The sequence below is a fragment of the Ciconia boyciana genome, chromosome 12 (genome assembly GCF_034638445.1).
Source record: "Ciconia boyciana chromosome 12, ASM3463844v1, whole genome shotgun sequence".
Classification (NCBI taxonomy): Eukaryota; Metazoa; Chordata; class Aves; order Ciconiiformes; family Ciconiidae; genus Ciconia; species Ciconia boyciana.
In genome coordinates, this window is record NC_132945.1 from 2075168 (window position 1) to 2087576 (window position 12409).

Here is a 12409-nt window from a genome sequence, read left to right on the forward strand (position 1 = left end):
CATGCTACGACATGAGATCTAACTCTAAGACTGTATTTCAGGCAAATGTTAATAATTATATAATATTAGTGATACTACTAATAATTCAGACACACAATTGTTTTTCCCCTGGTTCCCACTAAAGGGCTGTAGTTTGTTTCGTTGGAGATTGTGACTCCTTCCCTTGTACATGTGGAAAACATGCATATCTAAAAAAAGTCTGCTTCAAATATTCTATGACCTAAAATGCAGTGATGCTGTTATCACCCGGTAAGACACATAGCAGCAACCTAATTCTGGATTTTGGAAAAGAACTCAGCAAGGAAGCAGAAGCATGAAAAAGGCACGGTAACATGTTTCTACATGTGTCCACTCTCACACGTTGAAACAAGCTTCCTAACAGACAAACAGGCAAATGCGGAGTTATTTTTTGCATTAAAGCCATGAGAGCGGGTGTTGCTCAATTACTCATGACACAACGGCGGCAGCGCTGGCACCGACGTGCTGCAGCAGCTAACGTCCAGGCTGCCGCTGTGGTTAAACCCCCACACCTCCCAAGCTGGCAGGTAGGCTCTGAGGGCTGCAGCAGCCTAGGGCATCCTCTTACCAGGGATGCTGCTCCACACGGGCTTCTCATTTCTAAAGTCGAGGACACAAAAGTCATGCTGCAGACAACCCCGGGGAAGGTCCACGAGCGACCCACCCCGAGCAGCACAAATATAGCTGAGGTCAAGCCCCTTCTCTGAACTCCAGGAAATATTGCCCGTGCTGTTTTGCAGGTCAAGCTCTCCTCTGATATAGGTAATTATGGTAGCGAATATTTCTGGCAAGCTCATTATTCTGGTAAGCAATAACCAAGAGCGGGAACAGTCTTAGGCATGCTATGCAAATCAAAGTTTTACCTACATAATTCGGGCAAATAGATCTATAGGGAAAGTACATCTGTAACCAGTATAACTGTCTGCAAAATCCCTAGAGTAAGTTTGGTTTTATCAGCAGAAAAAGCCACTTCCTCACTCCTTGCCTGCAGGATAACTGATATGCAATACCGGCAAGCAAGGTTCAAATCCTCCAGGCTGGCTATACCATAGTCCCCTTCCAGTACCAAGTGTGCGTGGTACAGGACAGGTCACTTAGAAGTTTTTTGAATGTAGGTAATCTTCTAGCTGAGTCTTAGAAAAATCCAGACAGCAAACATCCTTCAGTTTCAGACAGGAAAATGTTATCTCTGCTTTGCAACTGGGTAAATTTAAGCACGAAAATCTTCAACAGAACTATTCTGCAGGTTTTATATGACTTGTGCCTTTAAATCTCTGTCTTGGTCCTACACTTCTTGTATAATCTGCCCTAAACCAGGCTGCCAGAACCCTGTGCATGAGTATAAAGCAGCAACAGTAGCTGCATCTCCTCTGTGAGTAGCCCTGTTCTCAAGCACACAGTGTATTTTCACAAGCACCCTTTTTTATTGTTATAGTTTACTTCTGTAACTGCGGTGTTTCACGTACTGACATGTACAAGTGCAGCTTTGATTAACTTCATCTCTCCGTTCTACAAAGACTGTGGCTTTTGCTCAAACCAGCCAGGTCTGTTAGTGACAACTGAGTGAGGGATGAAAGCGTTACAGATGGAAGTTCATGCGGACAAGAGAGCATCTGCAGAAGGGTTGATAATGTTTGTTTTCCACAAATGCTAGTCGGGTCAATCAGTGAACTGTTTCTGAATTGCTGTTCCCAAATGAGGCTCTGCTCAGCTTGTCAGGCTGCAGAGTATTGTGCAGTGATTTAATGTTAAAGGCAACTTTGTGACTGGATAAATTCCAGCAAATATGTTCCCATTGCTGATTAACAACTTAAAAAAATCAGCTAAACAGGATGTACTGATAAACACTGCAACATCGGCCAAAAGCTCACTATTGCTTTTCATGAAGCCCATATAAGTAATTTTAAAATAAACGTCTGACAATCTCCCAACTTCTACCAACCTCCTTTGACAATTCATGGAAACGGGACGGTCCGTAAAGCACAGCACTGCATTACAGGGGGTATTCATTGGGGGGCATCCGTATTTGAACCACAGCCATTAGTTGTGGGTTTCTGAGCAGTCAGATATCAGCTTGTCCCCCAGTCAGGTAGCAGGTGGAGTGATCTTCTACTTCACGCTCTTAAACCATGACAGAGCAGAGAGTTTAACTGCTGAGCTACAGGGACAGTCGTGTGCTGCCAGCCAGAGGCCGAGCCCGAAGAGGCAAAGCAGGGCAGATTCCTGGTGGCTTTCTGTCTGAAAATCCAAACAATTACATGCTCTAAGTGGGTAAAGTCCTAGCCTTCCTAATGCATTTACCCCCTGGGATAAGGGGGAGGCTGGACTTCACCCCATTGTTTGAAGCAATTCAGGAAGAGCCACCGTTTGACATTGCTGGCAGCAAACTCCAGCGAGTGTAAACTGAGCTGGCTGCTTATGTAGCTCAAGAGAAATGTCAAGCAAGGCTTACACGAGCACTATAAAAAGCCTTTGGGAAGTTGGACTTCATCAGCAAGAGAGGACTTAGCACTAGGTGAAACAGAGCAAGCACCAGCCGAGGCTCACGCACAGCAACGACTGTCTGCGGCCCCGCGATCAGGAGGCGAGAACAAAGCTGAACTTCCCAGGGAGGAGCAAGAAGAAACCTCGGGAGTGTTTCCATGGTCAGCTCGGAGCTGTGCTTGGAGAGGAGGAAGAGTGGGAGAGGAGGAAGGGGCGCCCTGCACACAGCAGCCCCCAGCTCCACTCGGAACCTTGTCCCGCAGCAGCCCAAGGCGTGCTGAGCCACCCTGGCAGAGCAGCGGGAGAGAAAACACCGCGGACGAAGCCACATGAACCCGATTTTGGGGCGACCGCGCAGACGCCTGGCCGGGACTTAGCTCGGCAGGGCTGGGAGCCGAGCAAGCGAGTCCTGCAAAGGCAGGTGGGGGCTGCGAGCCAGGCACCCGCCCCAGCGCGGAGCCGCAGGCAGGCAAAGCAGCACCTTGTGGCACGCCGTGATGTCATTCAGGTCGCTGTGCACATGTAAACAAGGCTGGTGCGGTGCAGCTGGGACACTCCACTTCTTCCTGACAGCACGGTTACACTTAGCTGGGCTTCTGCCTGAAAAGGTAAGGCTGCTTTTAAGCTCTCTCTTTGTGATCTAGAACCAACGTTATCGAGCCTGTGCTGTTTCCTACAAAAACGTTGCGCTTCTCGGGCTTTTTCTTAGGGGTTGGCTCTTGCCAGAAGGAGATTTGTGGTGCTTTGAGTCTTGAAAAAACAGCAGCCCTCCTTGCGCGCCAATCCTCTGTATGAACACATGGAGGAGTTGAAACAGCGGCTGCATGAAATTGCTGTTGCTAGAGAAAGCAAAATGTTATCGCGTGGGCAATTAGCAGTTCTCCAACTGTTCTCCCGTGTCATTACTAGGCACAATTTCCTTCTTTTGCCTGATTTCTCAGGGAGTATCTTTTATTTTAAAATCATACTTGACAGCAAGGGAAACTTGCAAATCTGTTTTTTCTAACGGTGATTTATACGACCATAAAAAAAAAAATCTACGTGCTGCCTGTCTTTGTGCCATCCAATGCTCTTGGACTGAATTGCAACAGGAGGAAATTAATACTAGTCAGGGGGACAAAATATGAAAAAAATAGCAAGAATGCTTGCACTTGTTTTTCTTAATGAGAATCCGGAGGCAGTTTTAATTCATAATTCAGACCGCAGTCACTGGTCTGGATTAAAACTTAACTTACTTCATGGAGTGAAGCTTTTACACTGTACTTTGTAAAAGCTGGCTTACTGATGGGCTTGCATTCACTTGCGCTGGCAGCTCAGCTCTGACGGGAGCACAGCAATATAGCACATATGCACTTTGGCAATTATAGACAGGATTCATAGTGGGTGGCCCCTGAATCTGAAATTTCTTAAAGTAAATCAAAAGGGAATCACACTGAAGGTGAGTCAGTATGTCAGATCTGGCTTGCCGCAGATGTATGGAGGAGAGGACTTCAGCAGGCTGGAGCAGTAGGATGTGTGAAGCAAGAGTGTGATTTTTGTTCAAGGGCATGTTTTCTGGTGTCAAGTGAAAGTGCTTGGCTCCGGTGCGAACATCACCAGCCATGGGAATTGCATCCATGATGGAAGTCCGTCCGCGGGACAGCCCTCGCCCAGCCTGGAGCAAGCGCTCCAGCGAGGCTGCCGGTGTCCTGCTGCCTGTGCGTGCCCTGCTTCTTCAGCTGCCGGAGCTGCAGAAGCGAGAATTAGACTAGTGTTGCAAAATGAAAAAATCTCATCACAACAGATCAGACAACCTAGATCTGCTCTTTTTTGTGGAAGAAGAAAACCAGAAAAAGTACCCTTAACTGTAGAACTTTCCACTTCTGCCTGCGGAGGTTTCACACCGAAGCACGAGTGCAGTAGTGTGAGATGTTCACGGCCACGCAATGAGGGCAGAGGCATTTGTGTCTTAATCAAATCAATTAACCCATCTGCTGATGGGTATGCCAGAAAGATCCAGGACTTTAGAATGACATTCCTGTGCTTCTCAGTCCTATCAAGATAAACATCTTTTTCCTGGAAATGCCACGTTTAGTTTCCAAACATCCAGCTATAAGTAATAATGTGCACACTTAATTATGTCCTTATTGCAACAGTCTCAGACATACAGACTCTAATTAAAATGTAAAAAACAGTAGTTAGATAACAGTGTATTTATTCACTACCTTTTTTTTTTTAAATGTCATATTCTGAAAACAATGTTTTAGCAGGAGCTCTCTCCCTGCAATATGTAAATAAGCGTCGATAAAATCTGATGGAGATTTTCAGCCTTCTGCCTTTGCTGTACACACATCATGCAGCAAATTACTTGGATTTCTTAACAGCTTTGGAGACCTAATTTCAGACCGACGTTCAGGGGCATCTCTGTGTCTCTGCTTTTGTGCGCAGGTGGGAGGACAAGGGGACGGTGTAGGATTAAGCCTCAATCTGAACAGGAGAAGTGGGAGGAAGGGCAGAAATGTAATTGTTTTGTAGTCCCCTGTGCGTATGCCTGGGTGCATTTTGTCTAAAGAGATGGTTTAATCTCATTACATTTTTATAACTTTGTAATTAAGTCATTCATTCTCAGAAAGTGCCCTTTTCTGATGAGCCAGCAGACATCACCCGTGTATACATTAATTGTGTTAATGCTTTTGCACTGCCAGCCAGGTCATCCTGCTCAGTCCACTTGATTGTAAATGGCCTGACCCCGAGTTCGTTGAATGCAAGGGAGAGGCTTTTTCTGACTCCATGGGTCATACGTCTCCTGTTCATCAATCACGGTGTTACGTTTGCTCGGGGTGGTGGGGATGGGACATCACCTGCATTTCCACAGGTTGGGTTTTATAAAGTTCCGGCTCCAGGGTTCAAAGCAGCTCCCTGGTCTCCATCAAAGTGCAGCTTTTCAGGACTCTTCTACCTGTAAATACCAGCAATATGAGGACTACTCCTGGGAGCAATTTTTTCCTAATATCAGTTACTCAGCAACACAAGAGTTTTTCAATTTGGGGTCACCCTCCGAGATAGCAACACAAACTCATGAGAACATAGCCACACCACCGCCTCTGCCTCCCGCCACTCAGACAGCCCTAGTCCCTTGGGGGTTAGAAAAATACCTTACAGAGGAGGGCAAAGAAATAAAATCTTGATTAACTCTGACACCTTGTGGACAATTAGCAGATGAAGATGAAGGCCGAGGGGGAACCTCTCCGTGCTGTGGGCTCCACCATGATCTCAGGCATGCTGCAGCCCTTGCAGCCCAGCCCTGTGCTCGTCCGCATGCCTGGGCACAGTTTGCTGCGACCAGAAAGTGAAGGCTGAATTCTGGTATCAAGCGTGTGCACTCAGCATGACCGTCGTGTTACAGCAGACACATCCTGGACACGACGGTTTACCCTAAATGGCTCCGTTCAGAGGCCAGTTTGAGTCAGCAGCCTGAATCTGATTATTCTGATTGCCGATGTTGCGGTCTCGTCCTTAGCTGTCACATGAAATGTAAATAAGGGTTAACTGTATCTAAGGACCTCAATAAGCAAACTGACTGTTATGACTCATTTGAACTGAAGAACACATGTCCACTGGCCAGCATTTAAATACAAGCGTGTCCTTAAAATAGAACATTTTGCAAATGTACCTAATCCTCCATGGTTTCAATGGCCATCTAGCGCTTGTGTGTTGGAGGAGCACCAGGCAGTCAGTCTAACCTTGACGTTCAAGGGAAACCAGGCAGCTAGTAACTTTGAAAGTAGCTCTTTAATGGTTTCTTGGCAAAGTGGGAGGTCACCTGAAGGGACAGAAATTGGGTGTAGTGAGCAGTGCTCTTACCGGAGACAAGGGCAGCAGACAGCACGTCCAGCCAGAGCTGCAGGCAAACCAGATGGAAAGGGATCACAAACATCCTGCGCGCCAGAAATTCACAGCACTCTCAAGAAATGGGATGTAACCCGAATTTACCACTCTGAGAAGCAATGCCCTGAGTGAACACCCCACTGCTCTGCTCCATGCCCTGTCCGCTCCCTGTCTCAGTGTCCTGAGGAGCACCAGAAAGGAGAGCGGGATGCTTCCAACGTTGCTTCTCAGATGGGTGGTGATCAGGCCACAGGCCAGATGCATCTTTCCCCCTCATTACCAGCACCCTTTGAGCCCTCTTCCCTTCTCACAGGCACGTTCTGGCCTTGTGATAGGAGCAAGGCTGTGGTGTCCTGGGACGGGGACAGCTGGGGATGCCCCACCACGGAGCAGAGCATCTTGTCCCAGAGCTGCCTTGGGGCGAGGGTTACTGGGAGGGAACTGCAGACTGGAGGGACAAAACCAGCCTGGGAGGTGTGCTCTGAGGCACCTGGGCTCCGTGTACTCGTGCCGTCTTGGTGAAGGAGGAGGATTAGATAGAGGGGTTCTCGACTGCAGCATTTCTTTGAAGTTTGGTGCAACTGAAGGATATAGCCCGGTTGCTAAAGCTGAGGGTGCTGCAGGAGATAAATATGCAGACCTTGCTTTTTGAAGAGCGTGAGAAAATGAAAGGCAAGAAAAAGAAAAGCAAGAAAGCTGGCAGCAGCATCTGTTTAGGGAGCCAGCAGGAGCTGTGGTTAGGTGGCCCTGCTCACTGTCAGCCTCAGCCACTGCACCCGCAGTGAGGGTGGCCTGTGTCCCATGCTGGGACCTTGCCACGTCTGGGCATTTCTGGGGCCTGAGTTACAACCCTTCCATAGCAGCCTTGAACCGTGTCTGTACGAACTGCCAAGTCCAAGTACCGCAACAATTAACAAGCTGAAAAAACAGCTATTTGTGTTCTTTGTCACTTGAGAGCTCTAAACGCTGCTCTTTTTTTGTAACATGAAGGGAAAAAAACATTAGTAACAGGGTACGAGTTACTAATATCTACCTACAGAGACACTTTTTCTGGCAAATGCCCCTTGCCAGTGGTGCAGGAAATGAGTCAGAAGGGATGAATCAGTATCTGCAGTGCCACACGAAATAGGAAGCTGATACTCAATTTTAACCCTTGTATTAGGCACAGGAGGGAATCACTGTAATGAGAATTATATCCCTAAGGGGAAACACCCGATAAAACCAAACTCCTCCTGCCTGTGTTGCCTTACTGAAGACAAGTCCCAGTTACAAAAGCTGACAAAAAAAAAAGATGGCCCAACAGTTCAACGTGTGACATTTTGCTGTCCCTACTGATCTGAATCAAAGGAGAGTCAGAAATTGGAAGTATCTAAAAATAAAATTATCTGATGGAAAAAAGTGTTAAACGGAGGCTGCTAGGATGATGAGAAATGGAAGTTGGTGATCTGATTAGGTTTCTCCTTGTTACTTTAGCTTAAATACACGGCAGCACACTTCAGGAGCACTGGCTGCACTTACCACAGTCAAACTTCTCAAGCCCACTCCCTGCTACCCTTTTCACAGAAATCACAGAATCGTATAGGTTGGAAAAGACCTTTACGATCATCGAGTCCAACCGTTTTCCATACGGCCTATCCCCATCACGCCAGAGAAGGTGGGTCCGTGAGGTCCACTGATAGGGTCAGGAGACGTGCCACCCGCGCAATGCCTAACGGACAACTTAATGGGGCAGGTATGGTTCAGTGGTTGGCATCCACATTTTGATCGCTGAGCCACGTGGTTGCCCACACGCAGAAGCTGGGCTATGGCACACCTTTCTTCCATGTATTCCTCCCCTGCTACCCACAGACCAAACCACACCATGACCTTGAGCTGCCAAAAGCAGAGGCAGCTTCCCCTACCCCTCTATTAGCAGTACAGCAGAGCCTCACCCGTGCTTATGGCACTCGGGCAGCCCAGCAAGGGGACTGACACAACAGGAACGGTCCCCCACCTCTGCGTGAATAGTGGGAGGCCTCTGAAAGGGCAGCTTTGAAGAAGATAGCAGGATGTTTTATACAGAAGACATTTCCAAACCTCTACTTTGTACTAAATAGTCAAATAGGAAATGCAAATGTGAATATCAACAACTCTTGCAGTGCCTTTGCCTTTACAGCTCCTGTTCTTGTTCTCTACAGGAATGACCCACTCACCCTATACCACGACAGATGTTTCCAGCAGCCCAGTCATGACACAGAGCAACCAGACCTGCTCCGGTCACAATATAACATTCAAAAACAGCCTGTACGCAACCACTTACACCATCATATTCATCCCCGGCCTCCTGGCAAACAGCGCTGCCTTATGGGTCTTGTGTCGCTTCATCAGCAAGAAGAACAAAGCCGTCATTTTCATGATCAACCTGGCTGTGGCCGACCTGGCTCACGTCCTCTCGCTGCCACTGCGAATATACTATTATATTAACTCCACGTGGCCTTTTGGCAGATTCCTTTGCTTACTGTGCTTCTACCTGAAGTACCTCAACATGTATGCCAGCATTTGTTTCCTCACCTGCATCAGCATCCAGAGGTATTTCTTCCTGTATCAGCCGTTCAAAGCCAAGGACTGGAAGCGGCGGTACGATGTAGCCATCAGCACTGTGGTGTGGCTCTTTGTTGGGGTGGCGTGCCTGCCATTCCCCATCATGCGCAGCTACGGCCTGGCCAAAAACACCTGCTTTGCAGACCTTCAAGTCCGGCAGATCGACAGCAAGGTGGCCACTGTGCTGATGACGGGCACGGCAGAGCTCTTCGGGTTCATCGGTCCTCTCATCATTATTTTATTCTGTACTTGGAAAACAAAAGACTCTCTTCGGGGCTTCCAGATACCGCTGCAAAACAGCGGCGAGAGGCGGAAGGCTTTAAGGATGGTCTCCATGTGTGCCATTGTGTTTTGCGTGTGTTTCGCACCATACCACATCAACTTCTTTTTCTACATGTTGGTGAAAGAAAACGTCATTACAGACTGCTTCCTGAGTACCATCACGCTCTATGCCCAACCCTTTTGCTTAAGTCTTGCCAGTCTGGACTGCTGTTTGGATCCGATCCTGTATTTTTTTATGACTTCGGAGTTTCAGGACCAGATATCAAGGCACAGCAGCATGGTCATCAGGAGTCGGCTCATGAGCAAAGAGAGTGCATCATCAATTAAGGAATGACAAGAAAGCCAGCTTAAAAGAATGAAGATATTTCATATGAAACCTGCGACTGTTCTGTGATACTCGATTACCAACTCTGTTGTGGAAGATCCTGCAAGTTTATTCGGGGGAGATTTGTGGCAGTGGAAATCTTTCGATATATAGAAGGTAAAACTCTGTTTAAGACCGATGTGTCGGGAGCCGATGAGTGACCCAACTGGCGTGACTACACCTTCCGCTGTGCCACCCACGCCTGACCTAGCTGGACTAGAAAATATACAGAGGGAGCCACACAGCTTTTGCTAGGAAATGGTGGAAACATCCAAGGAGCTTTTCTTCTCTTTTCCCAACTCCATGGCTCTATGATCAAGCCAAAGACAATCCCACATCCATACACTGACATCCGCTGAAGTGTCTTCTCTGCTAAAAGCACACAACACATACAAGAACCTGAAAATGGCCAGTAATAATAAATGGCAGTTTTGGTCTCCACACTCAGGGCTGCAGACGTGTGAAGGTTGGCAACTTGCTTCAGCACGGCAGCCCTGGCTTTGAGTGCATCCCTCTGGTCACCACACTTACCTCTGCTTCACCGTTCCCGCACTCCCCCTCCCGCTCTCGTTCACTATTTCCTCCTCATCCAGCTCTAAGTTGGCTCCTTAATTGGTGACGCATCCCGTAACTTGCACCTACAGCTGGCGCAAGACCCTCTGCAGGACACATTCTCCCGACGCCTCCTCAAACACTCCAGAGAGTGGGACCTTCCCCTGCTCCGAGTGACTTTCTTCCCCTCCGAGCTGCCCCTGGGGCTAAGGGGGGCATCAGCATGCGGCCTTCGCCTTTGGACCCCGAGGGCCAGGACCGCTGGGAGCGTGCCGCGGGCTGGGCGCAGCCAGACTCGACATCGGCGCAGGTGGATTTGACGATGCTGGTGGTACCGTTCAGGTCCTCGCTCTCTTCCGCGTGTGGCTTCTTGGGCCCAGAGGTACCTGTGATGGATCTGCCCTGCGAAACCTCGGCTCAACAGGTTCAATTGACACATCTTTTAAAAAAGAGAGGTGACGTTGCCAAGGTGGTTTCATTAATAGAGCATAGGCTAATTTCTTAAGTAAATTATTCATCATGATTTTTTCCACCAGCTCCTCTTGTGATCTTAATGTTTACATTTTTATAATCGGCTATGAAGATATGAAAAGCAGTGACAAGAAAGGATGTCATTTACCCTTTATTGTAAATTAGTGACAGCTCTTTGGCCAAGTTCACCCACTTTGTGTAGCTTCAAGAGTATCCTCATGATACCTGGGGATTGTTTTGGCTGAACGCAGGCACTGATTTTTTGCCTTTGAAAACCTGTGTTTTTTCAAAAGGAATATGTACAGTTCTCAGTAAGCACCAGTGCCAGCATCTTACATGTTGCTACAAAACCAGAAGAAATACCAGAAAAACTTGCTAAATGTATTTTAAATCTAACTACTCAGTTCCACTTAATTACATTTTAACTCAGCCAAAATTTTTCTGCATATTATGTTTTCCCACTTGACTGTTTTACAATAAAATGGGAAAAAGCAAACGATAGCCAGGTTTAAATAACCGTTACACTGGCGTTCCTCTAAAAGGCAGCAAAGACATACTGATTAAATACAATAAGCTCTTGTAGTTATCCTCCCATTTGTAAGAAGATGGACTTAATCTTACATGTAGATAAGTGAAATTACCAAAATACGCCTATCTGAAGAAAGTAACTTTCACAGAGTATTATTGCAGGCTTCTGCTGAGAAAGCTGCAGAGTAGGCAAACAGTGCATCTCCCGCTGAAGTCAATGGAAACGTTCTCTCCGATTGAACTGGCAGTTCCTTGTGCCAACGATACACATACACGTTTACACACTGCAAGTAGTCCCCTTAAAAATGTGAGCAGAGGTTGACGCTCAGGTACACAGTTAAGCACGCATAATGAAAATTTTGTCAATTTAGCAGTTTTCTCATAAGCTAGGCTCTGTATAATATTGTCAGTGAAGGAGACTTTAGTTTCAACCGTTGTTTTGAGGATTTATATGGACCTTGATCAGCCGGCATGTGACTGGGAGCGGTTTACTGTGATTTCTTTCCTGTAGAATTCTCCATTTATCAGGTGAAAACAAGTCGAAGGCACTGTTATGGTAACTATGTAGCTTGTCCTACATTTTTCTTGCCAAAACCTGATGCTTAAAAAATAAACGCATTTTTGCAAACGTAAGCCGACTTTCATAATTATCACTTATACCTAGAAAACTGAATGGGATCAGCTCCTCCTTGAATCAAAGAGTTCAAGTGATGGAGTGCATCAACTTTTGTTACTAAACAGATTGCTTGCTTGTCTACAGAAAGGTTTTCACCCCGTTCTAACGTGACTGGTGTTTATATATATATATTTTTTTTTTTTAAACTACAACACTTACGTTGGATTTAGAAGTACTTTGGGGAGAGAAAGGTCCTCCATGGGAATAGCTGTGCTGCGGGTGGTGCGTGACCAGGCGGGGAGGAGTGACTGCTGTCGTCCTTAGGTGCAGGCAGGACCGCAGAAACCATCTCTCTATATCTCATTCAACAATAATTTTGCAGATTCAATCTGTACGGCTTAAAAAAAGCACTCACGCTATTGACGACAAGATTGGTGCTAAGGTAAAGCAGAAATTGGTCACTATAGTCCTCTACATACTGAAAGTTATAACGCGGACCCAGCGGGGGAATACCGGCTCCAGCATCTGAATGTCCAAAGAGTGATGGTGGCTCTCCCACCCTTAACCTTAACAAGGAATTTGGTGGCTCCATGAAGGATAACATTCCCCGTCACCATGACGGCATCCCCAAGCACCTCGGTTGCTCA

The 12409-nt window shown here is 47.0% G+C and overlaps 1 protein-coding gene across 1 annotated transcript; it reads left to right on the forward strand.

The window, feature by feature from the left end:
• The first annotated feature begins 3034 nt into the window (after positions 1–3034).
• P2RY10 (P2Y receptor family member 10) lies at positions 3035–11735 on the forward strand. Its single transcript, XM_072876974.1, has 2 exons — positions 3035–3110; positions 8547–11735. Exon 2 carries the CDS (start codon positions 8549–8551, stop codon positions 9563–9565), a length of 1017 nt encoding a protein of 338 aa, XP_072733075.1. The 5' UTR covers positions 3035–3110; positions 8547–8548; the 3' UTR covers positions 9566–11735.
• Positions 11736–12409: the final 674 nt, after the last annotated feature.